Source organism: Capra hircus, chromosome 16, assembly GCF_001704415.2.
Source record: "Capra hircus breed San Clemente chromosome 16, ASM170441v1, whole genome shotgun sequence".
Classification (NCBI taxonomy): Eukaryota; Metazoa; Chordata; class Mammalia; order Artiodactyla; family Bovidae; genus Capra; species Capra hircus.
This window is the reverse complement of record NC_030823.1, coordinates 28,404,435-28,431,804: the sequence shown is the minus strand read 5'-3', so window position 1 is coordinate 28,431,804 and position 27,370 is coordinate 28,404,435. Positions and strand designations below refer to the sequence as shown.

General features: G+C 52.7%; 1 protein-coding gene across 5 annotated transcripts; it reads right to left on the bottom strand.

The window, feature by feature from the left end:
* PSEN2 (presenilin 2) lies at positions 960 to 27,370 on the bottom strand. Of its 5 annotated transcripts, none has more exons than XM_018060234.1 (14): positions 27,272 to 27,370; positions 21,930 to 22,014; positions 21,362 to 21,398; positions 21,063 to 21,204; positions 16,330 to 16,490; positions 14,129 to 14,346; positions 12,759 to 12,900; positions 10,677 to 10,744; positions 9,771 to 9,991; positions 8,424 to 8,522; positions 7,606 to 7,689; positions 7,170 to 7,271; positions 3,176 to 3,294; positions 960 to 1,683 (listed from the first exon to the last, which is right to left on the bottom strand). In XM_018060234.1, the coding sequence occupies exons 5-14, from the start codon at positions 16,468 to 16,470 to the stop codon at positions 1,528 to 1,530; spliced, it is 1,350 nt and encodes a 449-aa protein (XP_017915723.1). In that variant the 5' UTR covers positions 16,471 to 16,490; positions 21,063 to 21,204; positions 21,362 to 21,398; positions 21,930 to 22,014; positions 27,272 to 27,370; the 3' UTR covers positions 960 to 1,527. The 5 variants fall into 5 exon arrangements, with proteins under 5 accessions (XP_017915723.1, XP_017915726.1, XP_017915724.1 ...); XM_018060237.1 differs by having other exon boundaries at positions 7,170 to 7,268; XM_018060235.1 differs by having other exon boundaries at positions 21,362 to 21,393.

Genomic DNA, 27,370 nt, shown 5'->3' with positions numbered 1-27,370 from the left:
TTTGGCTTTCACAGCAGTCCCTGAGTCCCAAGCCAGGGACAAACCAGATTGAACTGCCACTCCCGGGCCAAGCGAGTCTGCCCTCTCGGCTTCCACGTCTATCTCCCAGCCCAGGAGGGAAAGGAAGCTATGTCACAACACCAAAATACAGTTCTTTCATCTCCTCGTGATAGGTAGCCAGCTTTGCGGCTCTCGCGGCGCTTCTGGGACAGCAGACAGCGCTTCCAGATTGAGCAGCAGTCTCAGCACCTGTGCTTTCTCAGGAGTCTGACAGCCATGCTTCCCACTCCCAGGGACTTGCTCTGTGAAGCCTCCAGGGGCTCAAGTCCTGGTAGGAGAGTGAGATTCTCTTTGCAGCCTGTGAGTGATGTAGAGGAAAAAAAAAAGGGACTCTCTGGTGATCCAGTGGTTAAGACTTTGCCTCCCAGTGCAGGAGGTGTGGGCTCCATCCCTGGTCTGGGAGCTAAGACCCTAACAGTCCTCAAGGGCAAAACAAAAAACAGAAAGCAGCACTGTAACAAATTCAATAGAAACTTTCAAAATGATCCATCTGGGAAAAAAAAGAAAGAAAAAGGGGAAACCAATCTGCACCCCCACCTCGCCCCATGGAGTGCCCAGAGATATGACCACAGAAGGAAGGGAGAGCGGGTTCCTGGGCTCCCCCGGCCCCCTCCCCACCCCCTGCAGCCACGGCTGAGAACCAGCACTGCGCGTTCCTCCGGTGTTTTGGCAACAGCCTTGCAGTGTTTCGGACGACAGCCGGCCCGGCACCTGCCCAGCTGCCAGCCAGCATGCCTCTGCTTAGGAAACCTAGTTCAAGAAGACGATGCAGAAAGAGGGGCATTTAAGCCTCTCTCCTTCACAACTGGGCAGATCTCTTCCCTTCCATGGCCAGGGCACACACGTTCTCCCAGGAGAGGCAGGGAGAGGGCCCACACTTGACAAACAGACTCCAGCACTGTGACAGGATTCAGCTATTTATTGATGGTAATATTAAGACACTTCCCAGCAACGACTGCTGTGACAAGGACTCTAAAGGTAATCAAATAATGATGACATCATAGACAAAGCATCGGGAACATTCCTTGCAGAGAAAATCGGCTTTTCCTCTCCAGAGTGATCGGCTCTTCGCGCCATCCCAGGCATGGCCTCCTGGTCCCAGACATCCTTGCCTCGTCCTCCGTCTGGGCCCTTCTCCGAGGACGCCAGGCTTGTGGGGGTGAGAGTAGGGGGCCTTCCCCGCGCCCCCCACGTCTCGGAACCATCCTCAGCTCCTCTGGCCCAACTTCCCGGGTTTCCTGTCGGTGAAGCGAGTGCTCATGACGGGGTGAACCAGGCGTAGTGACAAGACCACTAGCACCACAAAGCTGGCCCTTCCTCTTCACGAAGTTAACACAAGCCTTTTTCATTCTCACTTTCTTTTAAAGGAAAGAAGTCTTAAAAATATATGGCACTAGAGTGTAAAATCAGACAGCTGCCTCCAGTCACCGCTTCCTACAGCTTCCAGGCCATGGTGCCCACGTCCCCTCAGATGTAGAGCTGATGGGAGGCCAGGGTATCCATGAAAGGCCGCACCAGGTTGTCCGTGGAGAAGTAGAAGATGAGCCCGAATGTGATGGAGATGGGGAGGGCGGGCAGCGCCTTCTTGAACACGGCAAGCAGCAGGAGGGTCAGACACAAACCCTGCAGGACACAGAGGCGGGGGGAGCGGGAGGAGGTGACCACCGGTGTGGATGGGGGAGGGGAGCACTCAGTGACAGCCCAGGGCGTGGGCTCAGGAGCCCTGACACCCCAGCATCTGCCCTGGTCCTCTCGGCAGCTCTGCGAGGTGCGTGGGGGCAGAGGCTCTCAGCCAGTACCAACGCCTTGCACACGAGTGGATGAACCAGCAAGCAGGCCTCCTGAACTGGGCCGCTGCTACCAGACCACCTCCCCTGGCCGTGTGACGTGTGACGTGTGACCTGACGGCATGAAGCCTTCCCCCAGGGGACATGTATTTACACAAGAACTGGACGGGTCTGACTGAAAGGCACCAGTGTTCTCAGCAGACACCAAGGGAACCAAGATGCCAAGTGACACCTCCCCTGCCCCCTGCCACAAGCAGGCGTGGTGGTTGCCTGTCCTGTCCCTGCCCCAGCCGATGCACGCAGTGGGCCAAGGTGGGGACAGGGACCTAGAGTGCCTGTCCTCTCCCCAGGGAGAGCAGGGCTTCAGGGACATTCTGGAAGTGGAGGAGCCTGGGTGTCCCCAACCCGGTCCTTGACATACACTGTGGGCAAATAGAAATGTCCAAAGAACTGGAGCCTTGGTCCTAACATGCCACGTGATGCCCAAGGTTCACCAGGCAAAGCACTGAGGCCGTTCAGGGCCTCCACCTCCACCAATCATCCCAGGATGTGTCCCCAGTACATGTACCTGATCATGATAAGCGACCATGTGTGCTAGGTCTCTGCAGTCGTGTCCGACTCTGTGACCCTATGGACTGTAGTCCGCTGAGCTCCTCTGTCCATGGGATTTCCCAGGGGAGAATACTGGAGTGGATTGCCATTTCCTCCTCCAGGGGATCTTCCTGACCCAGGGATTGAACCTGCGTCTCTTGTGTCTCCTGCATTGGCAGGTGGGTTCTTTTATCACTAGCGCCACCTGGGAAGCCCCTAAGTGAAGACAGGGGCCTTCAAATTTCACCGCTGGGGTTCAAAGTGAGGGGCCCCCTCTCAAGCCCCAAGAGATCCCATGGGGACTCAAAACTGCATGATGTCTGGGTGCTCTGGAGGGAAAACACACAGCCCTGGAGTCAGAGACCCGAGTTCAAATCACAGCTTGGGCCTCGCAGCTTTGTGCCCATGGCCAGGCCCTTACCCTGCTCCATCTTCCAAACATCTCAGGTCACCATTCCTACCTCACAGGTGCGGTGAGACAAACACACAGAGTTAGCCAAGACCTTGGCACCCAGCACGCACACTCGGTAACACCAGAGCTCCTGGTCACCCTCCCTGCACTGTGCCTGCACCTACTGACAACCAGATCCTCCTGTGAACCTTGGTCTCATCCTGAGGATCTTTCTGTCAACCCTGCCCAGCCCTTCCGAGGGACAGCAGCATCTGAAAACTCCCTGGGTCCCCCAGGAAGACCCCCACTGCCCAGGGGCGGTGGGGAGCACCCCGGGCCCACTCACAATGAGGATCGCCACAAAGCAGGCCAGTGTGGTGTTCCAGTCCCCGCTGCCCGTGGCGGCCGCCTTGCCCACCAGCACGCTGTAGAAGATGAAGTCTCCAAGGCCCAGCTTCACGCCCCCTGTGTGGTGGAGAGAGAGGGAACCCATAGGTCTCAGAAGCCCCTGGAGGAAGCAGCAGAGAAGGCTGACCCCAGCCGAACAGCCCAGGCACTTGGCTCAGCCCAGGGGACCCAGGGCCCAGAGGCTGGGGACCTCAGAGGGCTGATGGGTGGTGTCACTGCCTAGCCCACCTCACCTGGACTCTGGGACAAGGATTAGCTGTCTCAGAAAAACAGCAGCCAGTGGGGAAAAGGGGGAAACCTGTGGTCTGGCTGATTTGCATTCTGAGCTGTGCAAAGCCAGCATTTCTGATAATTCATGCAAAACTGGTGCTTGGTACTTGGTCTGAGTAAAGACAAGAGTGAATAAAATCCATTGTCCAGAGCTGGTGGGAAGTTACCAACTGAGCGCTGAGTATGAATTATAAATGCTTTTTAGGAAATTTAATTTCATTGCTTTTAAGAACATATATGATACCTGAGGTCCTCTGGAGACTAATGTCTCTTTAAAAGAGGTAAATGTATATTGTCAATCAACTCTGTTGTGGTGTAGTCGCTAAGTCGTGTCCGACCCTTTCAGCCCCATGGAAATTTCCCAGGCAACAGTACTGGAGTGGGTTGCTATTTCCTTCTCCAGGGGATCTTCCTGACCCAGGGATCAGACCCACTCTCCCACACTGTCGGAAGATTCTTTACCACTGAGCCACCAGCGAAGCTAAACGTAACTTGTAACTAGTGTATCCATTACTGAAAAGGAAACAAGCTTCTAGAATGTTTTGTTTCCTTCAGTACAACTGCCCTGTACACCTTCTAGGAAACGAGCTTCTAGAATGTTTTGTTTCCTTCAGTACAATTGCCCTGTACACCTTCTTATAGGATAATTTCATTCATCATGGACAATAAAAATGCTTATGAGACAGACAGGAATTGAGTGGGTCTGCATCAAGGAAACATGCTCTGCCCCGTCTGATCCCACTCCTCTCTCCTCTCTGGGCTCCAAGCAAGAAGCAGCTCACCTTAAGTCTGTCCCTTCCTTCACCCCCCCACCACTCCCAACTTCCTCACTTTGGCAAGCATGTAAGCTCTGCCCTCTTACAGAGAGGACTGCTTTTGTGGGTCTCTTGATACCACCCCCACTCCTGCCTGCCTATTCTGCCTGCTCTCTTCTCTCTCCGTTTTCAATCAGCTCTTTCTCAAAGGAACTGAGCTCACCTCACATGCACTTCAGAGACCTGAGGCAGCAAGTTCCACATCCCCCAATCAATGTGCTCAGGCAAGGCCACCACCCAGCCCTGTGGACACCCCCTATGCTGTCTATCTCAGCACCCTGCCCTGTCTACTCCCCAGGATCTTCCACAAGCGACCTTCCCTTCATCCCCTTAACATCGCCCACGCGGGCCGTCTGGTCTCCACTCTGACCCTGCACCCTTCCTGGGTACCTTCTGGGGACCCACGGTTTTGACAGCAAGTATATCCTGGTGACTCCTCGGGCCTGGAACCCTGACCTTCCTGAGCACTACTCCCCCTCGTGTGTCTCTGGCTTCTCCACCTGAGGTCCCCCAAAGTCTCCCACCTGCTGGCCCCTCCTCTCATCCCTCTCCCCGCCTCCCTGCCCATCCCTTGTCCAGCCAGGTCCCCCGGTGCATCCCATGCAGGTGGTGGTGCCCGAGTCGGCCCTTCTGGCTCTTCCTTCACCCAATCCTCCAGCAGTCTATGTTCCCGTAGCTGCCCGGGATCTGCCTGGGATGCAGCTCTGCTCACTTTAATTCCCCGCAACAAACCCCTAATGATCCCCGTAGCCTCCAGGATGAAGCCTGCGCTCCCACGAGTACCGCTCACCCTTGAAGGTCCGGCCCCCAGCTTCTCTGGCCACCAAACATCCCAGAGCTCCCAGATGGCTTCCTCGCCTCTCATCTGAGCCTTTGCCGGTGCTGTTGTGGAACAGACTCTAACCAGCCTTTGTCCTTCATTCTGGGAGGAAGACCAAATCCTTGGAATTTCCCCAGTGATGGGAGAGTCTTTATTGTCCAGCAGCCCCTTGGATCATTTATGCAAACGAGAGGATGGCGCTGCTGCTGCTGCTGCTGCTAAGTCGCTTCAGTCGTGTCCGACTCTGTGCGACCCCACAGACGGCAGCCCACCAGGCTCCTCTGTCCCTGGGATTCTCCAGGCAAGAACACTGGAATGGGTTGCCATTTCCACTGGTCACCAGAAAGACCAACCATGTGATAAGGAGGTTGGGACTCCAGGCTAGGCTGAGTCTGGCGAGAGGCAGCCTGGAGAGGAAGTCCAGTGTCATGAGCAAGGACTCAGTCCATTATGCCTGTGTAGTGAGACCCCAGTAAAAACTCTGGACACTGAAACTCAATACACACATCCATGTGCAGGGGTAGGGGTGACTCCCGGGTCCCAGGGGCAGAGAGCACCTTCCCAGACCTCACCCTATGTGACGTGTTCTTCATTTGGCCGGCTGGTCCTCATTTGTATCTTTTGTAATATCAATAAAACTGTAACAGTAAGTATAGACATTTTCTGAGTTCTGAGAGTCATTCTAGTAAATTTTCCAACCTGATGGAGTTGTGAGAATCCCCAGATTTGTAGCCAGTCAGTCAGAAGTGTGGGTGGCCTGGAGACCCCCAGAGCTTGTGGCTGGCATGTGAAAGGTGGGTGGTCATGTGGGGATGGTGCCCACGTGGGACCCATGCTGATTCGGGCAGAGGCTCAGCGCCAGGCCTGCCTCTGGCCCACTGCCTGTGTACTGGGTGACTGCTGACTTGTCCTTCCAGGCCAGCCTCCAGCCTACTGCCTTCCCCACACCCATCCTGAGTACTTTTTACCCAGCCTCCCCTGACTCGGGCTGCTCCGCGGGGAACTTCTCAAGGGCAGCAGCTGTGTTAACGCAGCAGCATCTCCCTGGCCCCATGAGCCTCCTGGCACACGCTCGTGGTCCATATGCGTGTGCTGGCCGGTTATTTTAATCCGCTTGGAAACAACCATGTGTCAGAAGGTCTTTGGGCGTGTCTTCAAGATGGTCCTCCACACCTGCTCCTTCTGCTCCCAGCCACTCGGGGCTCTGCCTGGGGGAAGCCTGCATCCCAACTCTGCCCGTCTTACCCTCCACAGCCCCAGTGTGGAGCAGTGCGGGTCTGCGCAGCCCAGCTCACCCCCAGAACACAGGGCCCACGCCTGCGACCCCACGGCTGCACTGGGAGGGCCTCAGGCTACTCGAGCACACACTCTACCAGCCACAGCCCTGGCCCTGCCCATCGTCTCCCTCCTCCTGCACAGCTCAAACCCCTCCCCCTCCCACAGCTCCCACCGCTCACAGGACACAGACGAGAGCCCCCATCTTGATCCAGAAGGCCCCTGGAGCCCCTGTCTGTCTCCCGGCCCTATCTCTGCACTTGGGTCTCAGTATCCTGCTTCCGCTTCCTCTAAGTCAGCCCCAGGGTCACTGCTCCCAAGGCACCCTCGGCTGGAAACCGAACGCCCCTGCACTGTGTGTCCCCCTCTGCGTCCTCAGCCTCTGGAGCTCAGCTCAGAAGTTACTTCCTCAAGAGACTTCCTCTGACCCCCTCAAGCAGGTCAACAGCCTTGTCAGTGGCCCTACCACCCTATGTTCTTCTGTGCAGTCCTCCCAGCTCCGGAGAGTGGTAAGTGCCCAGGTCCACATAGCAGTACCTGTACAATCACGCCCTGGTGCAGAGTGGGCATGCAGCCAGCGTCTGCCACACATGAGATAGCCTGGGCATTAAGTCCCCGTGGCCTGCCCATAGGACTGCGCCTTGGCAGGCTTCTCTCTGACTGTGAAGCATCTCTGATGTCAAACAGGCTCCTCCCTGACCTCAGGGAGCCCTACCCCAGGCCGACGCAAACCGTCCATCTGGACGCCTTACTTTCCTCCTCTTCCTCCAGCTCTTCCCCTGGGTAGCCAGGCAGTGGGGGCTCAAAGACGTCAGGGTACGAGGGCTCCCCAAAACTGTCATAGGAGTCTTCTTCTGGGTGTCCGTTGTCAGGTGAGGAGGGAGAGAGACAAGAGATGGTCAGAGGGTTCTCTGAGCCCAGGGCTTCCTTGCCCCACCTCGCACCACGCCCAGCCCGACACAAAGAAGGTTCTCCAGACCACACAGCAAGGGAAGGGAAGGGAGAAAAGCGGGGCCGAGGCAGAGGAGTGAAGTTCCACCTGCACCCGATCCCCAGGGTGTGCGTGCCCAGAGACAGTCTTCCCCGCCCTTCCTGTCCTTGTGCCTCCCAGAGAGGCCAGGCAGGCTGGGCGGGGTGCAGTGAAAAGCACCCCCCGTGACGACGGGCTGTCAGTCCCCTGATGCTCACCCATCTCTGGGTCGTAGGGGAGCTGAAGGGCTCCCTGAGAGGAAGGGTCCAGCTTGGCCATGCCTACGGTCCACACCATGGCAGCTGGGGAAGGAGAAAAGGGTCCAGCCTCAGACACTACTAACTATGGCTGCCCCCGGGGCCTGGGAGGCAAGTGGGATAGTCTGTGTCCCCAGAAAGCCTGCATGGGACCCTCATCCCTGTGGGTATTTGCTTATGGCCTCTGTTATGGGGCCTCTGGGGGTCCAGACTCCGCTGCACATGCAACGCCCAGCACAGTGCCCACCACAAAATGCCCACCGTCAGGGCATGCTTGCTGATGTTTTTATAAATAGAGATCCCTGCACACTGGCCCTGAGTCCAGCAGCAACCCCGAGAACCCTTCTTTAGAGACTGAACTTCAGTTGTTGAGAAAGCCCAGGGAAAGGCAGGCATCCTGCCACCCGCCTTCCCAGACCCCTTCCCTGAACAGTCCCTCCCCAAAGTCCCTTTCCAGGGGCCTGGAGGGCTGAATGGGTGACCTCAGGCTCATGGGAATGTGGCCCAGGCCCACTGCGTGAGCCTGGGTGAGATGCAACTGCGGGAAGGCCATACTCCTGGAAGCCCTCTTCCTGCTCTAAATGTCCAAGCTTCTTCCTGAGCCACAGCAGGACGCAGCCTACCTTCATCTCGGGAAGGTGGACCCCTCTTGGGATCACCAAGGCTACCTCCCCTCCTTTGGTCAGGAAGAAGGTTAACTGTCTCCCCATCAACTCTGAAAGCCAAGGCCAATGCAAACCCTGGTTCCCACATCTGAAGGAAGCACGGGGGTCACTCACATGAGTATATGAGGGCAGGGAAAATGGGCTCATTTCTCTCCTGGGCGGTTTCCACCAGCATCCTCAGTGGCCCTTTGGGGCACAGCACAGCCACAAGATCTGAGAAAGCAAAGTCATCCCTGGCACGTTAAGAAAGACGTTCATTCCCAGCCAGCCCCCAGACAGGAGCCAGCGCTCTAACACCAGGCACGGTGAGTGTATCCTGGAACCTCAGGGCAAGGCTCTCCAACCATGCCCCTCTGTTTCAGCAACCCCACCCTTGGGTTTCACCCTCAGTCCCTAGAGCCTACACTGGCTGGAGCCCATGGTGGGGTCTGAGCGGGCTAACTGCAAACAGGGACTGCTGTTGTTGCGGCTCAGAGACCCAGAGGATGGGCTTGAAGTCCCATTTCTCTGAGCCCCAAATTCCTTATCCTAAGAATGTAAGAAGCAGTACTGGTGATGGTAATCTCACTAATACAGTCGGCTTTCCAGATCTCTGGGTTCTGTTATCCATAGATTCAACCAGCCGTGGATCAAAAATTTCAGAAAATAATTCCAGCAAGTTCCCCAAACCAGTATTTGCTGCACACTGGCAATTACAAATGTCATTTACATTTTATTAACAGCTATTTATATATCGCTTATGTTGTACTACATATGTAATCTAGAGATAATTTATAATATTTGGGAGAGGACTTCCCTGGCCCAGTGGTAAAGACTTCCCCTTCCAATGCAGGGGGTGTGGGTTTGATCCCTGGTAGGGTAGCTAAGATCCCACATGCCTCACAGCCAAAACAGGTCAAAACATAAAACAGAAACAATACTGTAACAAATTCAATAAAGACTAAAAATGGTCTACATAAAAAAAAAATCTTGAACATACAGTATTTGGGAGGATGTACATAAGTTATATACAAATCCTATGTCATTTTACGTAAGAGATTTGAGCATCCTTGGATTTTGGTACCTCAGGGGATTCCGGAACCAATCCCCCAAGGATACCGAGGCAAGATTACACTAATTAAAGAGCAGCTCGCATCTGGGCTACTCATTATTTACTGGTACTGTGCCCAGCCTCAGGGTTGTTCTGAGGAGTAAATGACCTGTAGTGCAAAGTGCATAAGGGCGTGAGTGCTCAGCAAACATTTGCTGTCATGAGTAATCATGTCAACAGTCATGATTCCATAGGACCCGGTTTGTTTTTTATGGAGGTGAACTTCTCAGAAGGGAGACCATCCAGGCCTCCCTAGGGGGTTGAAGGGAAGGGGGGGGGCACGTCTCAGCATCCACCAAGCCTGTCCAGCAGTCAGGACTCAGCCCTGGATGTCACTCCACGGCCTCCCACCAGGCCAGTGGCCCACCTACCATACACGGAGATGGCGCCCAGGATGACCCAGGCGGACCACTCCGGGAGGTACTTGATGAACACCAAGGCCATGAGCGCGCTGATCATGATGAGGTAGGCCTGCTGCAGCACCAGGGGGCCCTTCCAGTGGATGCACACCATGCCCACCGCCCCGAAGTTCCAGACGGTCAGGAACAGGGTGGGGTAGTCCATGGCCACATTGTAGGTCTTGAGCACTTCCCTGTGGGACCAAAGTGGAGCCCGGGGGCTGGGACACTCACCGGAGACGTCAGGCCCAGAGGCAGGCAGTCCAACACCCTCAATCATCAAGTCCCAGCCTGGGTTTTCCCAATCTTGGGCTCATTTATTAACATCGCCTTCCCCATTTCCATGAACCCTACAGGTAACCCCTTGAAATACTTTCTGAAACAAGGTGGGGATTACACCGACATCTTGTCCTTGGGCTGGACGACCCTCTGCCCGAGGAAAAGATCTTTGGAAAAGTGTTTTCTCCTGTGCCTGCAAGTCTTTTGGGGCCCCGGGGTTAGGCTGATGTCCTAAATCCAGGGCAAGAGAGACCACCTTCCCCCAAAACTAGGAGGGACCCAGTCCCAGCCCAAAGATTGGAATGTAAATTTTGAGGCCTTTCTGATCCCTGCCTCTGCTGGGGTTCACAGCCTTCTCTGTGATGACTCTGAGTCTTTGTTTTAAATCAGGAACCAGAAGGAGACGTGTGGCCCTCCACTCCAGTGTCAAGGAGGCCAGGCTCCTGGAGCAGCAACAAGGGGCAAGCATGGAGCCCGAGGGAAGCCCTTCCCTCCCGGGTCCTTCAGAGCCATCCATGCCACTGGGAAGGGGTCTCGGGGGACCTGCTGGCCCTGGCAGCCACTCACCCAAGGTCCTGCTGCCCTCCAGCAGCCACTCACCCGAGGTAGATATAGGTGAAGAGGAAGAGCAGCATCAGAGAGGACATGATCAGCCAACCGTGGATGAACTGGGTGGAAACAGGCATCATGACTGCAGGCCCCCAGGCCCCTGGTCCTCGGGACTGACTCCCAAGCCTGGAAACCCTTCCTCATTAGGCTCCGCCTGACTATGCTGGAAGGTGGCTGTTTTACAGGTAAGGAGGGCACAGACATTCAAGGTGTTCTCTCCAGGTAACCCAGCAAGCATACAAAGGAGCTGGAAATCCTTCATGCCTAAACACCTAGCTCTCTACTTGTTCACCTGGAAAGAACATGCTTGGCACATTCCAGGCTCTAGAGAGAGAGCTGGCCGGGTCTCTGCTCCCACGTGCTATGTCCCCAGGTGTGGGCAGTGAGACAACAGACACAGACACACACTAGCAGGAAGAGATAAGGGCTGTGAAAAAAAACTGGCTGGGCAAAGTGACAAGAGACCTGCGGGGTGCTTCTATTTTAGACAGTGTGCTCAGGGCAGGCTCCTCCTCTCCTGGCCCAAATAAGGGAGGGTCAAAGGTGAGGGGGGGTGTCACTGCAACCTGCCTCCTCATAGGACAGACCCATCAGTCACCAGCTTGGGCCACTGGGGACCGCAGCGGCCACCTGGTTGTCTGCTCAAAGCGGAAGGGGCACGCTGGTATGTGCTGATCCTCCTCATCCCACCCGAGCCTGCCCAGACCACCATCACCTCTTGTCCATGTCGTGGAGTAAATCTGACTGAATGGAGGCTCAGCGGCCTCCCAGCAGATCCCAGCGTGGTCACGTGACAGCTGCTGACCACGGCACTGCCAGCTCTCCCCGGCCCCGCTCCTGGCTTGTCCTCATGCACACCGCAGCCTCTGCTCCCAACAAAAGCCCTCCACCCTACTTCCACCATCCACGGCCACCTCTGCCCCGATCACAAACTCTGCCTCGGTAACACAGGCAGCTCCAGCTCCTGGACACGCCCCTCCCACTGCTCACCCCCAGCCAGTCCCTCTATTTGAGGCTCTCCATCTCTCTCTACCTGCTCCACAGACGCCAGCAGCCTGAATATCCAGTGCTGCACACGCCTGCGTGTGAACAGTTTAAAAATCAGTAACGTCTTGTTCAATTTCCTTTCAGTCCTCATGGCTTCAAAGCCTTCCTCGGGAGAAAAGCCTGAAACTCGTGCCTAAAAGCTATAGATCTCTGTGAACGATTTGGGCTAGGTGGGGCTCAACTCCCCTGTTTCTCCCCAGAGCTGCTCTGCAGAGCAGGGCCCACCCAAAGGTCTCTGGGAGCTGGAAGACCTCGGTATAGCAGTTGTACACCCCCAGCTGAAAGGCAAATGGGAAAATAAAAATAAGCTTGGAAGGGAAGTATATGTTGAAAGGAGCCTAAAATAGAAAATCTGACTTCTTCAGAAGGAGAGGCAAAATAAAATTAACTTCTGAATATGAGAAGTGACCCTATGAACACAGCAAGGAGGAACTCAGTTAAGTGGGATTAAGTGTAAGTGGTAAGCACAGGAGTATCGGATAACCCGTGGTGGGGCAGGAGTCGGGTGGGAGAAAGTACAGGCAAACCTCAGGGATATTCGGGTTCAGTTTCAGATCACAATAAAGTGAGTATCACATGAAAGAGAGGCAAATTTTTTGGTCTCCCACCTCATGCAAAAGTTAATGCTTATACTGAGGTCAATTAAGTGTGCAATAGCATTATATCTAAAAAAAATGTTAAAAACAACATTAATTAGAAAATAATGCTGTTGCAAAAATGGCACCAACAGACTTGCTCAATGTAGGTTTGCCACAAACCTTCAATTTGTGAAAAGAAAAAAAAAAACCACAGTATCTGTGAAACACAATAAAATGGGGTATTGCTCTAAAACGCAAGGTCTATTTTACAGGAAAAAAGGAACTCTGTTTAAAAAAAAAATCCAGGGTTGCTGCGTAAGAGGCCCTGAGGCATGAAATCCAGGGTTGCTTCTAAGAGGCCCTGAAGCATGAAAGCCTAGGTTGCTGCATGAGAGGCCCTGAGGCGTGGCAGGCAGGCAGGAGGCAGGGAGCAGGCAGACCGGCTCACCTTGTAGCAGCGGTACTTGTAGAGCACGACCAGGAAGATCGTCATGGTGACAATGACGCTGATCATGATGAGGGTGTTGAGCACGGAGTTGAGGAGCCGCTGGCCCACTGAGGGCGTGTCCTCAGAGAAGGGTGTGTAGATGCTGAAGGAGACAAGGGCTGGAACTCTGCACCCGGCCGGCTTGCACCCCCCAACCCAGGGAGATGCAGGCATCCTGGGCACCCCCAGCCCTCAGCACAGCACTCTGGCTGCCCTGGTGAGTGCTGCCCACCATCCTCACCAGCTGTCCTGCCTCCCTGGCACCTAACTCCAGCTTCTAACTGAGCTGATGCAGCCACACGGGAGGGCCTGACTGGTCTTTACCACAGCCTCCTGGGCCCCCATACTAACTGAAACCTCTCCCGGAAGTGCTTATAACAGCTGACCCCATTCCCCAGCTCTGTACCCACTTCCCCATCAAGCCTAGGATGCCTTCACCCCAACTGCTACCCCTACCCACACCCAATGTAGCCCAGTAGCTGCACAGTTCAGTTCAGTTGCTCAGTCGTGTCCAACTCTTTGTGACCCCATGAATCACAGCACGGCAGCTATAAACTCAGGAGGCAATTCATTAATCCCATACTCTTAGGGAAGCAAACTGCTTGCCAAGTTCTCAAGGTCTCAATGCTTTTTGCCTAAGCTGCTCTGAGTCCCCAACAGACTATATGCTTCCTGAGGGTGAGGGCTTCTTTCTCTACTCCTTTCATTATCAACATCATAAACAAAATATAACAAAAACTCCCTTTTAAAAAAAAAGGTTTCAAGAAGGTACTCAGCAGTGATACCATGGGAGGCTGGGGGAGGGAGCAGAGGGAAGCTTCCCATTTTCCCAGGCTGCTGCTTCTTCCTGGATTCTCTTTATTAAGATAAACAAAATCTCCCTTGTGAGTCTGGGAGTGAGCTCAGAAATCGTGTGGTCCTCTTTAGTTTTACATTCACGGGAGTATAAATGAGAGCCCCAGAGAGAAAGAGACTTGTCCGTGGTCATGCAAGACGGGTGGCACCGTCACACCTGGGATGGAGCAGAGAACCTGCCTCCTGCAGTGAGGGTGCAGGGCCACTGCACGTGGATTAACTCTCTAGGTTCTCCTGGTAACCTTGCTATCAAACCCATCATACAGATGAGGAGACTGAGGCCGAGGGCGGTTAGGAAGGTGCCTGGCAGGTCACACAACCAGGAGGCTCTGGACGAACCAGGGTGGGGACTCGGGCAGCTCCCCACCCCTGCTCTTTGCTGTGGCTGCCATGGGGCCGCAGGTACAGTGGCCAACACAGGCTACACCCTCCTCCCCAAGTCCCGCTCCCCCACCCACCCCCGGCCCCCAACTCACAGCTGTCCATTCTTCTCTGTGTAGAAGCGCACGGACTTGATGGTGGCCACCACCACGATCATGCACAGTGTGACAGGCACAAATAACATGATCACATGCTTTGCCCCGTATTTGAGAGTCAGCTCCTCCTCCAGGCCCGGCGGCCTCCCGGGAACCCCACTGCAGACGTAGCGGTCAGGGTCCTCCTCCTCACGGTCCTCCTCACTCTCCTGGCTTCTCTGTGGGAAACCATGCTGTGAGGATCACGGAATACCCCCCAGAGGAGGCCTACCGACACAGAGCAAGGGTGTGTGTGACCTGGAAACACGAAGTTTGAATGTCGCTTTTCAGATGTAAGAACCAGTCTGTGGGCTGTAGTTTAGATGTGGGAGTGGTGGCATTCCAGGACATTGAGAAGTTTATGAGGACAACTAGAGATTGAGACTTGGCACTAGCCACCACAGATGCAGGAAGGGAGGCCACGGTGGCCGTGGACGAGGACAGTCTGCAGAATGGGTCTGCAGATCTGTCCCCTCCGTCAGTGAAGGGACTCAGTTCTGGTCGCATGGCCATACTAGTTTGGAAGGAGCTAGGCCAGGTGACGGGAGGAAGGCAGAGACTAAACATTTTTGGTTCAAAAATCACAAACCAGAATGGTCAGCACACATGGGGACTCTCTTTGATTGTATTAACAAATAAGGCACTGGGAATTTGCAGAGAAAGAAATTACTTTGAAATTTTTGCCCCCGCCAAAATCAAGCATGCAAACTTTGCAGCTTTGAATCGGAGGCTAACTAGGCACTGAGCATGTGGGAGGATCCAGGTTAGGGAAAGTGGGAGAGTATAAATGAGGAGGCAGCATTTAGGATGCCTGCCAGACACTGACATACACTGATCTTCAAGAATGTGTTTCAGAATTGTGACAGTTCAGGATCACTGGCTGCCTTGTTAATTACAGTAACAGCCAAGACAAAGCCAAGTGAAACAGAAATCAAAAGGGACTGCTCTTTGGTATCAGTTTTTTGCAGAGAGAATTCCATCTAGATTTTCAACTGAGAAGGAAAGGAAAACTGTTAATGAACAGGAACTGAAACAACTGAAATGCACAAAAAGTCCAGGAGATGAAAGACAAAACAACGAGCAAGAACTGGCTAAGGAGCAGCAGGGCTGTGGCCTTGAGCTGCTGAGATCTCTCTTGGAGGCCAGGGGAGGACAGGAGAAGGAGTGCGTTCAAGTTACAGCAAAGGGGAATGAGGCTGGCTGGAAGAAAGAAAAATACTAGAATGGGCAAAATAGAGAATAGGATTTAGGCAAATTCAGATGCTGTTTTACCCTGATGAGGAGGGAGGTAGCTTGACTAAGTGACTCTCCCAAGTACGCGCTCCACTTCATACTGTTATAATCTCCTGGCTTTCGGGCTGCAGAGGCAAGCTCACGGTGCAGCACACCCCTTCTGCTATGGGCTGCATGTTTGTGACCCCCAAATTCACATGTTGAAGCCTAATGCCCAACATGATGGTGTTGGAGATACAGGCTTTGGGAGGCGATTAGGTCACGAGAGTGGAGCCCTCAAGAATGGCATTTGCACCCTTATAAAAGGGGTCTAAGAGAGCTCCCTAACCCTTCTGCCTTGTGAGGACAACAGAGGGAACACAGCTGCCTATGAACCGGGAAGTGGGCCCTCATCAGACACCAGATCTGCCAGCGCCTTGACCTTGACCTCCCAACCTCCAGAGCAATGAAAAATACACTTCTGCTCTTTATAAGCCACCCAGTCTATGGTATTTTTGTTATGGCAGCCTGAACGAACTAAAACACATCCCCAGCTCAAAAGTCAAACACGAAATCAGCTAATCTCTCGGTTCCCATCTCCAGCATCTGCCAAAAAAGGTTCCCTCCAGCCTCTGTGCTGCCTGCCCCAGCATCTACTCACTCTCAGGTTCCTGTGGGAACAGTAGCCTGCTCAGGAAGGTGAACCGAACGGGCAGGCCCGGGGTGGATCACGCAGTCTACTAGTCGGTCTATGACAGGCCATGCACGTGCAGAATCCACGATCAAGCCCTCGCAGACCTAGGATCCACCATGGTGGGCCACCCGCCCCTTTGGCCAGTTCTCACCTTCACTTCCCCTCCCTCCCACATCAGGGAAGGCCTGGTTTCCATCCATGAGATATGGGACGCCAGCGGCCTGTCAGGAGACCACGGCTGCTTGCAGGAACCTACCCATTGGGCAGCACTCTCTCCGTCTTCCAGGCCCTGCCGGCCGTCCTGGCAGGAGCGCGGCGTGGGGCTCTCGGCTGACATCAGGGACGTCCGCTCATCACACACTTCTTCCTCGCTGTCAGAGGCCATGAATGTGAGCATGGCCCTGCCTCCAGAAATGCCTGGAAAAGGAGCACAGGGGTCTTCATGCCACTTTCCTGAGAGGCAAAGGCAGTGGAGAGTGAGAGGTGACTTTAAAACCTGGACACAGGTCCTGCCCACAGGTGACCATCCAGGATGCATTTGTCAAAGGGCTGCTATAGGGCTTCCCGAGTGGCTTGGTGGTAAAGAATCCACCTGCCAATGCAGGAGACACGGGTTCGATCCCTGATCCAGGAAGACCCCACATGCCGAGGAGCAATGAAGCCCATGTGTTGCGACTACTGAGCCTGTGCTCTAGAGCCTGGAAACTGCAACTACTGAAGCCCGCGTGCCCTAGAGCCCACGCTCCAAAACAGAAGTCACTGCAATGAGAAGCCCGTGCACCGCAACGAGAGGAGCCCCGGCTCTCTGCAGCTAGAGCAAAGCCTAAGCAGCAATGAAGACCCAACACAGCCATAAATAAATAAACATTTAAGAAAAAAGCACAGTCCCCAGGAGCCACAACTGAGGCTGCAGCAGTCTTGAGAGGGACTGGCTAGAGAGGATCCAGGCCATGGGGGCGAAACTACCAACCGGAAACATCAGGGCCTCTCTAAACTCTCAGCACGCTCATGCGTTCAATCAACAAATATCTGACCACCATCTATCATGTGCCACGGACATGTCTGTCCTAAAAGAAGAAAAACCAATCCAATGCGGCGAATTCTATAATCCAAGCGTTCACTAAAAGGAACAGAAGGGACTAAATCTCAGAGATCAGGAGTGTTTTCTGGAGAAGATACCATCCTGTGATGGACACAGATTCTCCCAGGTGGCAGGGAAGGACAGAGGGCGTGAAGAGCGTCTCAGCCCGAGCCTGGCACTGCCAGGGCTGGGGAGGGGGGCGCTGCTGTGGACAAATGAAGGGTCTCCAGCGCCATGCTAAGGAGGTGTGCTTTGTCCCCTGAGGACACAGTGACAGATCAGATCTCTGGTTAGAAATCTCAGTCTGGTCACTGATTGAAAAAAGAGTAAAAAGAAGGAAAGGTGACCTCCCTGGAGACAATGATGGGTCGTGAACAGGGCCTAAGGTAGCAGCAAGATGGATGGGAGTGAGGGGAGAGAATCCATACAGACAAGATGTTGGGGACACAACAGGACAGAGTCCAGGACAATGACCAGGCAGGGGGTAGGATGGAGAATGTGGGAGAACAAGGTGTCAGGAAATCTGCTGTATGTAAATGGTTGAAAGTGGGGAGCTGACTGGGAGGCAGCTGAGGGCCAGGGTCTGAGCTGGAGGGGAGGGAGATGAGAATCATAGGTTTAGATGCTGTGGCCACGGGAGCAGTGAGCTGAGACCACAAGAGAGGAGCGTGCATGTGTGTGTGTGTGTTGGGGAAGTATAGCTGAGGACAGGACCCACAGGAAAAACCAAAGCTGAAAGGGCCACAGAGGAGGGAGCCTGTCCCCTCGACACTGCTGTGCTGCCCTGAGTGGCGTGTGGACCCAGCAGCACCGTGTGGATGCTGGGGCAGCCCGAACACCTACCAACACCCTGGGCAGGTCAGCTGAGCCGCCAGCAGGGCCAGCTCCCCCATCACCTGCCTCCTGGGACCCTGGGGACACTCACGCCAGTAGGAACGGTCAGGTCTGCTCTCGTCTAAAGCTCATCTCCGTGTCAGTGGCCCTCAGAATTTATGATCATTTTTATTCTATTTCTACAGTGTCTTTTTTTTAATATATGGACCATTTTTAAAGGCTTTATTGGATTTGTTACAATATTGCTTCTGTTTTGTGTTTTGGGTTTTTTTGGGGGAGGGGGCCACTAGGTTGGGGATCTTAGTTCCCCAACCAGGGATCAAACCCACATCCCCTGCGCTGGAAGGCTAAGTCTTAACCACTGGACCACCAGGGAAGTCCCTATGATTTTCAAGTGGAGAAGGCAGGCAGGTTCCTTCCACCGACGCAGCCAGTTCTGTTCATCTCGGCAGAGGCTCTGAGGCTGCTGCTTTGTTTTGAAGACAGTGTCCCAGGCCATCGCCTGCATTACTCCCAGCTGGACTTCAGCTCCATCCCCAAGTCCAGGCCCACGGCAGAGCCTGATCCTGCTCACCAACTCAGGCCCTTACAGAAGGCTTTCCCTAGCTCTTACAGGGAATTCGAAATGAGCAAGCTCAGCTCCCCTGGGTTCAGCAGAGGAACAAGTATAGGAGCGACAGCAGTAGTCACATCCGTAGGAAGCAGAATAAGGTAACATCCAGGAGAGGTGACAGGACGCTGTGCCACTGGAGTTAAGACTTGGGGTGGGGGGTGCAATCTATCCACGGCGGGGAGTAGACGTCTCAAGTCTTTAGGAGGAAGAGGGACATGAGATGAGACACAAGGTTAGGAATATCTTGCCAGGCAGAGGCTGAAGTAGGTGGGGCACCTGGAAGCAGCCTCGTAAACAGATGGCGGGATGGGGGCCTTGACTGAAATTCTGAAACACCCAGCAGGCTGAGGTGGCTGAAGCGTGGGGACCACGGAGGCAGTGATGGGAGGTGGGACCATCCGAGGGAGGGGCGTGGGGGCCTGGCCAGGGGAGGAAGGCTGAAGCTAGCCAGGGGAGGGAGCAGCCAAGGTTTCTGAATTAAGGAGGGATGTGACCAGAGTGTGCTGGGTGGGAGCAGAGGGCCGCCTGAGCCCTCCTGCCTCTTCCCCGGAGTCCCTAGGAGCGGTGCCGCCCAGGACCCAGGAGGAGGATCTGCTCCTCAGCACCCAGACCTTGGGACCAGCAGAGTCTACCTAAGAGCCCCATTAGAGGGGACTGGGCTGGGACGCTGGGAAGCTCTTAGCATCCTTCATCTATGCTAACAGTAATGAAAAAAATTACCTAATAGAGACCCAGGCAGAAAAACTTTAAAGTGCTCCTCTGCAAGGGTGGGCCCCGCTAGATAAATCCTAAACATACACCTGCCCGGGGCCCAGGAGATGCCCTCACTGACCCTGTGGCAACGCTGAGTCCATTCTTACTCAAAGAGCGACAGGGAACACAGAGCTGGCTTCACCTCAAGCTAAATTAGGACATTCTATCTTGAACAGTGTAGCGGCTCTTTCAATACTTTGTTTTGTCTGGGCTATGAATTAATAATTTAGTTACCATCTCCCTCCTTCTGTTCTTCCCACGCCTTTAGAGGCCCTAGGATTTATCTTCACAGTGACTGGAGGAGCGGATCAGGAGTTCCTGCATCTAAACGCCAGGGCTGCAGCCCCCAGGGAAGAGGCGAGCTCACCCTTCAGAACCACAGCTGCCGGCAGCCAGGCTGCCTCAGTCCCTGGAGCAAAGCATGAGGGGACTGGACAAATAAGAGGCTAAGATGCTTCTTAAAGGAGAAAGGGAGCCACAGGGCAGGTGGGGAGAGAAAAGCAGGGGACCCACGATCAAGTAGGAGTTAAGTCCTTTCCAATTTCCATTTCTTCAGCCAGACACCAAATCTCAGGAAAACACGTCTGCCTCCCAAAGTCTGCGGACACACCCAGGGAGAGCATGTTTAAAAACAGACTATATCCCTTCCATGTGAAACTGCATTGCAGAGGGAGAAAGTCAGAAAACTATAAAACATGCTCTGCCATCCACCACATGTAATGCATGGCCTCCTCACCAGAAAACAAATGCTCCCTGAGCAGATTCCTTCCCTCCGTGGATGCTGCCCAGGACTCCCAGAAAAGCAGGGCATGGAGAGGTTGCGGCCAGGAAGAGCTGGTCTTGGCTGTTGGAGCAAGGGCATCCTAATCACAGCCCTCTGGGCCTGGAGGAGGTGGGGACAGCTGGAGGTGCTTCCTGGGGCTCCCAGCATCTGAGGGCATGGCTTAGGACTTTCAGAAAGCTGTAAGATGCTGGAGATACTATTTCTCAACATGGCCCAGGCCACCTGAAGGGTGGTGGCAGAGCAGCTGCTGAGCCCTCACTGTGTACTAAACACAAGTCAGGAACAAGATACAGTCAGTCCCCTACATATGAACCTTCAACCTGCACACTTTTAGAGATTCGAACATGAGTTTGCATGCCAGTAGCGTGAGTTCACGTGTCTGGCGTACTTTTCAAGGTACTGTACTGTAAGATTAAAAATTTTGTTTGCTTTTTATGTATTATTTGTGTGAAAAGTATTATAAATCTCTTACAGTATAGTACTATATAGCCGATTTTGTTAGATGGGTACCTAGGCTAACTTTGTTGGACTTACAAACAAATTGGATTTATGGCCTCTTGGAACAGAACTTGTTCGATGCAGGGCACTTACTGTGCTACCGTTATTCCTCATTTTACAGATGAGGAAAAAGATTTTAAAAGTGGTAAGTTCAAAGTCATCCTTGGACTGAGGTGGTCAAGTTCTGTGCTCTTAAACACTACGTTAGGGTGCTTACTTAAAATGCAGATCCTAAGTATCATTCTGGCCAAAGGTCCAGGGATCTGCATTTTGAGACAGTCCCTGGGCGATTCTTAGGCTGGTGTTAAACCCTCCCTGGAGCTGCTCCTGCCAAGTAATGAGATGCCCCAGCCTGGGCCCAAACTTGGTACTGAAAGTGCCCAGTAACAGTTCACCTCCTTGTTGCAAGGGCAGGGCCTCACTCACCTTAGCACACCTGCTGCTCTGCACAACTTGCTCGCTGAATGCAGGCGTGAAAGAAGAGCAGTCCTTTCTCCTGAATATCCTGTGGTTGGGCTGAGATCCACTGGGGAGGAAGAGCAACAGGAGCTTTCTCGGACTAGGAGAGCTGCAGGGGGAGAATGCAGTGATCTGACTGACAATGTACGCATGCAATGCCCACCTGGAAGGAGGGTGTGAAAAACTGGGTCTCAAGCATCCCTGGTACAAAGTGCACCAGCCTTTCTGAAGGCAGTAAACATCAAGAGCTTTAAAAACATTCATACCTTTTGATCCTGAAATGCTAACTTCTCGGAATCTGTTCTACAAAAATAATAAAAGATTTATCTGAAAACATGGTTGTTGCAGTCATTTATAATTTTTTTTAAGTGAAAATGACTAAGATGTCTGACTTTGTATGTTAATATATCCATCCGATATATGACTAATAAAAATCTTACTTCAAATAATATTTACTAACATGAAAAAAAACCCAAGATGCTAAATTTAGTAGATTTAAAACCACAGATATAACCATCTGATTTTTCTTAGAAAATGTATATATATATATGAAGGACTGGCAAGAAATATTATACAACATTAAAGGGGCTTATCTTTGGATAGTGAGATTGCGGGTGACACATGATATTTTTCTGCATTTTTTAAAACTTCTATAACAAAACATGAATTGTGTCTGCTGTTTTTTGTAAAGCTATTAATTTTTAAAAGGGAAATAACAAGTATCAACATTTAGGCAGATTTTCTTCCATGCTGCCTTCTCCCACATCCCCTCTCACTGGACCCAGGGGACCTTGGGAAGCCGCTTTCACACCTTCTCCTAACCCCTCTTATTACCTGGCTCCTGAAGGAGAACAGAGCAGCTGGGATGGATTCCTCTGGCTTCTAAGTTGGAACCGAAGCCTGAAGGTACTCTGCAATCCTTGGAGGGAAAAAACGCAGATAAACAGTCTTGCTAGATGTTTGTCCACATCAGAGCACTAGTGACGCCAAGAACTCCCGCCGGGAGGCTGACTCAGGCCGGTGGGGGTGGGGCTGGGCGACTCTCCTCCTGCTGATGTCAAATCCTATCAACCCCATAGCAACCAGCTCTCCACTCTCTCCGAGGAAGCAACAGGATAATGCAGAGAGGCCACTGGGAGGAACAGGTGCCCCAGACTACACCCTGGAAACCCTTCCCACAACAAGGCACTGTGGCTGAAAACTCCTTGGATTAGGATGTAAAACCAAACATCCAACGAAGCCACCATTCACTCCCATTAATCAGCTGAATGGGATCCAAATGCTGAATGAGCCAAGCCAAGGGAGTCTGACCCAGGGAATTTCCCCAACCTTGCCTGTGTCAGCAGTCCCTGCAATTATTATGGAACCCTGGTGACCCAATTTCCTCAACCTGATTTTCATTTCAGAAAAATGCAAAGGTTTTCACCTTAAAATTTAAGGCCAATGGACCCAACTAGGAAACAGATTCCTACCTAAGTAGGAAATCGATTTTTAAATTCCATCGTAAACAAGAGTGCCTCAAGGAAAAACATGGAAATTTCGGTTCCAAAAGAAAATTGGGAGTCAACAGCGGGGGGGCAAAGAGAAAGGCTTAGATCCGAGTACTTGCTTTCTTTGTCTCCACAGGCCTAACAGTACTCCTTTCTTGCAGTATTGAAGTACAGTTGACTTACAACATTACAGTAGTTTCAGGTGTACAACATAGTGACTTAAAATTTTTTACAGATTTACATTGCATATAAGGTTACTGTAAAACACTGGCTATACTCCCTGCGCTATACATTACATTCTTGTATCATTTATTTTATACATGGTTGTTTGTCCCTCTTAATCCTCTTTTATTTTGCACCTCCCCCTTGGTAACCATGATCTGCTGGTCTATTTTTGCTTTTTTTTTTTTTCAATTCTCCTTATGATATTTATTGAAGGAAAACAAAACTACTAAATCAAAAAAATATATATGCACCCCCATATTCATTGCAGCATTACTTTTTTGTTTTTATTAATTTATCTTTAATTGAAGGATAATCACTTTATAGCACTGTGTTGGCTTCTGCCAAACATCAACATGAATCTGTTTCTGTTTTGTCTTGTTTGTTCATTTTAATTTTCAGTGCTCCCTCAAAGAGGGCAGCAATGGTTTTAAAAAGGTCACTTTCTATGGTCACATGGCTACTTCACAGAGCTCCCACGACTCCTGCGTTCCCAGCCTTCCCTTATATGGGGTGAGGAAATTCCCTTAGAAATTCCCACAGCTTGCCTGCTGGCCTATTTCCCCTGGCCCAGGCACCTGACCATGTATGGGCCTGGCTGACCGTCACCCATCTGTCCATCCATCCAGCCCATAATGTGATGCACATCACTTGCTGGATGGTTTTCCCCAGAACAGGGAGGCGGCCTCAGCTGGAGCAGGGGCCCACGTCCCCCAGGGAGGCCCTGAAGTACCGCTCCACTCTCCTGAGTCATAAGCCCCAGGTGACCCTCTGGGGCCTCCTGAACCTTGACCCAGGCTCTAGATTTCCCTCTGTCTGCCCTTTCCTACTCAAAAGCGCTCAGTAAACGTTTTCTCTCACTTCCTGAAGGAGCCTGGAAAAGGGGCAGTTTGGAAGTGACAGAGGGATGCTGCAAAGCTAGCCACACTGGCCGTGCGCTACCGAGCCACCTTTGAGCAGCCTCCCATAAATTGTGGTTTTGCTTTCAATGAAAGGCACCAAGACAGCAGCCAAAAAGCTGAGCCTTAGAAATGGACAGAGTTTGAATCAGCTAGCCAATGGATCTGAACCACATACTCGGACAATTTAACTTCACACGACCCACCTCCTCTTGTGTAAAAAGTAAGATAGGCACACTTTGCAAGATGACTGTAAAAACTAGAGCTAATGTGTAATGTGTCCAGCACAGAGTAGATGTTCAATAAGTGGTAATTATACTGAAATAAAGGCAGAGACACAGTGAGAGCGGACAACAGAAGCCTGTTGACAGCCCCCTTGGAAAGCTACAAAAATGCTAAACCATCAAACATGAGTTGAGTACCAAGGTCACGCCTCACTCAGGCCCTGGGTGTTTTCCTCTTCAGTCCCAGCCCAGGGCATGCTGGCAACATGAACATTTTGCCAAACAAAAGGGCACGTCCGTAGACTGAGGTCAGAGCTGGCAAGAACCTTCCGGGCCATCCAGTCAGCACCCCATTTCATACTTGGGAAAACTGAAGCCCAGAGGGACGAAAGGACAAGGGCCCATGACCAGAAGCCACAGTTTCGGCTCAGGTCTCCAAACTTCCATTGAGGAGCTCTTCCCTGCTGCTCCGAGTACTTGAGAGGGTCACATACTCAGTGGATTTCCAAGAACACTCAATGAAGGGAAAATTCTGAAGGCATAAGATATTAACACAAAAAGCAGGATACAAAACTTCACTTTCAGTTTCCTACTTCTGATATTTTAATACACGAATACAGGTATGTGCATAAAGTACTGTAAGGAAGTTCATGTTAAGAGTGGTTCTTTGGACTAGGGGCTAACAGATGACTTGAAGAAAAAAGCTTCCCAAATTTTCTAGAGTGAACACATATTGCTTTCATTTTTAAAAAGTCAGAAAGTTTCTGGTTAAGGTACAGCAGAAAGTGAGTGCCCTTTAAACTTTCCTTCCCATTGTTCCAGAAGACTGTATTTTAGCCAAGACAAATGAGCAACCCATTCTCCCAGGCAATGGAAAGAATGGACAGTAATCATCCCCCTCCTAGACATCCGGTGTTCACTGAGGATCACTTTGAAACTACTTCTGCCCAGACTGTAATCACACAGCAGCATCACCACCTCCTGGTCAAGAAGCCAACGCTGATTCTACAAGGCTTGAAGGCCAGGTCAGATGTGGCCAGCTCAAGGTGAGGAGAAACCCCTAGGCCCTGGCCAGGGGCAACATGGAGGGTATGCCAACCTCAGAGCCCTTTGCCTTCCACCCCCCAGCCCCACCCCCAGCTGCTGGAGTCCAGGGACAGGTGGAAATATTTGTAGAAACATTTGTTGCCTTGCCAGTCTTACCAACTAAACAGTGTCTAAAAGTCAAATCAACAGCTGAAAAACAGCCGAATGTGTCTTCAATAGAAACATAAGGTGACCTATACACACAATGCTTTAGTTTCTTTAAAAAAAAATTTTTTTTTGGCTTTGCCAAGTAGGTTCTAACAGAGATCCCACAGCAATGTCCTGGGCAGTCATGCAGGCACATGGGTGGGGTGTGAGAGTGGGAGGTCTCCCAAGCAAAAACTCAAAAGATGCAGAAGACACAGCCAGCTGGGTTCAAATGCTGGCACTCACAGTCACAGAAGCCACAGACAGGACAAGGTCCTTAATTCCCCGAACCTTAGTTTCCCCTTCTGTAAACCTTAGCTTCCCCTTTCCACTTCAGTGTGATGGAAACTCTTTAGATAACTGTGACAACCACTGTACAAAATGGCTTTTTCTTGTATATAACAAACTTATAAGTGACGTTATTGTCATTATTACCATCAATGACGTAAGAGAGGGGCCAAGGTAGGTGGAACCTCTCGTTCTGGCAAAGCCTGTGTGCATGTGTGCAGAGGGGCTGTGAGTAGGCACAGAGGAGCTGGGTGGGGAGGGCGGGGCGAAGGGCCCCGAGGCACAGTTGAGCAGCGGCCTCTGGCCAGGCTGTTCCTTGTCCTCCTCTTCCTCAAACAGACAGGCTCAAAGCAATCACCTCCCAACCCTGCATACATCAGACTCTTGGTACATAAATACTTCAACACCAAATGATACAGAATTTTTCCTAAAAACCCAAGGCACCATCATCCCACTCCACAGTAACATCCCACGAAGTCCTCCACCTCCAGCCTCTGCCCTGAATGCTCCCACATTCACCCAAGGCAAGAACCTGGATGGCCTGCCTCATGAGTGGCTGAAGCTGAAGCTTTGAGCTGAAGACAGGACTTCAGGCCCCTTCACCAGCTGGGCCCAGAAAACATAGCTGCTAAAACACTTTCCTGCCCCCACACAGCCACATTCACCCAGAGGGGAACCTGAGGCTCACACACCTGCAGCAGCTTATACAAAGCCTTTAATTACTACCAAAGGTCTTAGCCTAAGTCCCTGGAGACTCAGGTGTCTACAGAAGGGGCTATGTTGACTGAGGGCCATCCATGTGCGAAGAGCTCCAGTCCATAATGATCAGTTACTCTCAAGACAGACTGGTAACCCACGCTGTCAATTTTGGGTCAACGCGGCTCTGCGATTGCTCTGGATGGAACCGCCTCTCAGGCTCCCCATCTGGAAATGAGGATGCAGCTGCTGCAACACTCCACAGTTCACACCGTCAAAAGGGAACACTCATTAAGTCACAGACTGGGGCATTCCATCCAGCTGTCCAAGGGCTGAGCTCTAGTCCCAGGTCTGGACACGAGAACTAGAGTCCAGAACAACAGGTTCGAAGCCTGGCTCTCATATATCCTACCTGCGTGACCTTGAACAAAGTCACTTTAGCTTTGAGGGCTGAGTTTCTTCATTGATAAAATTTGGGATGGGAATTAGCTCCTGTTTCGGGTTCATTCAGCTTTTCAAAAGCTAGTTCTGGGAGTGTCCTCAGAGCTGTAAATGCCTGGTCAAAAAACAGCTAAACATCGCAGACAACGAAACTAGGGGCTCCAGGCCCGTCCTTAGGTCCTGTTCCTCACGCCGGGGGAAAGACCTCCGCCTCCCCTCCTGCCACTGCCAAGCAGAGCCCGGGGCCGCGTGTCGCAGGCCGGCAGGACTGGGCGCCCATCCAGCCAGGAGGGAGGAACACAGTGCCGCGTCCGCACGCCTTTGAGACCCACGTGCGCTGCTCCTTTAAATGTCCCGGCCCTTTAACAGATCGCACCGCGCCCACTCCGGCGGGGGCTCCGGCAGCGGGGAGAACTCGGCCCCGCTGAAGGCCCAAGGCCTGGAGCCGCTCTCCGCGCTCCTTCCAGTCGCCAGTTCCGGGCCAGCCCCCACCGCAGCGGTCCCGGCGCCCTCCCCTCCCCAGCCGCTGGGGCCGCTTCCCCGGAACCGCCCCGAGGCGCGACCAGCCGCGGCGAGGGACGTGCGGAGGGCAGGGCCCCGCCTGCGGAGTGCAGCTCCACCTCGCGCCCTACGAGCGGCGGGCGATCGGGCCCCCACCCGCGCGCCGCATCCAGCCGGCTCACCTGCTCCGCCGCGCCGCTCCAGCGGTGTTTACGCGGCTGGCCGAGCGCCCGGCAGACCCGGTGCCGGCGCAGGCCCCGCCCCCAGCCCGCCCCGGCCCC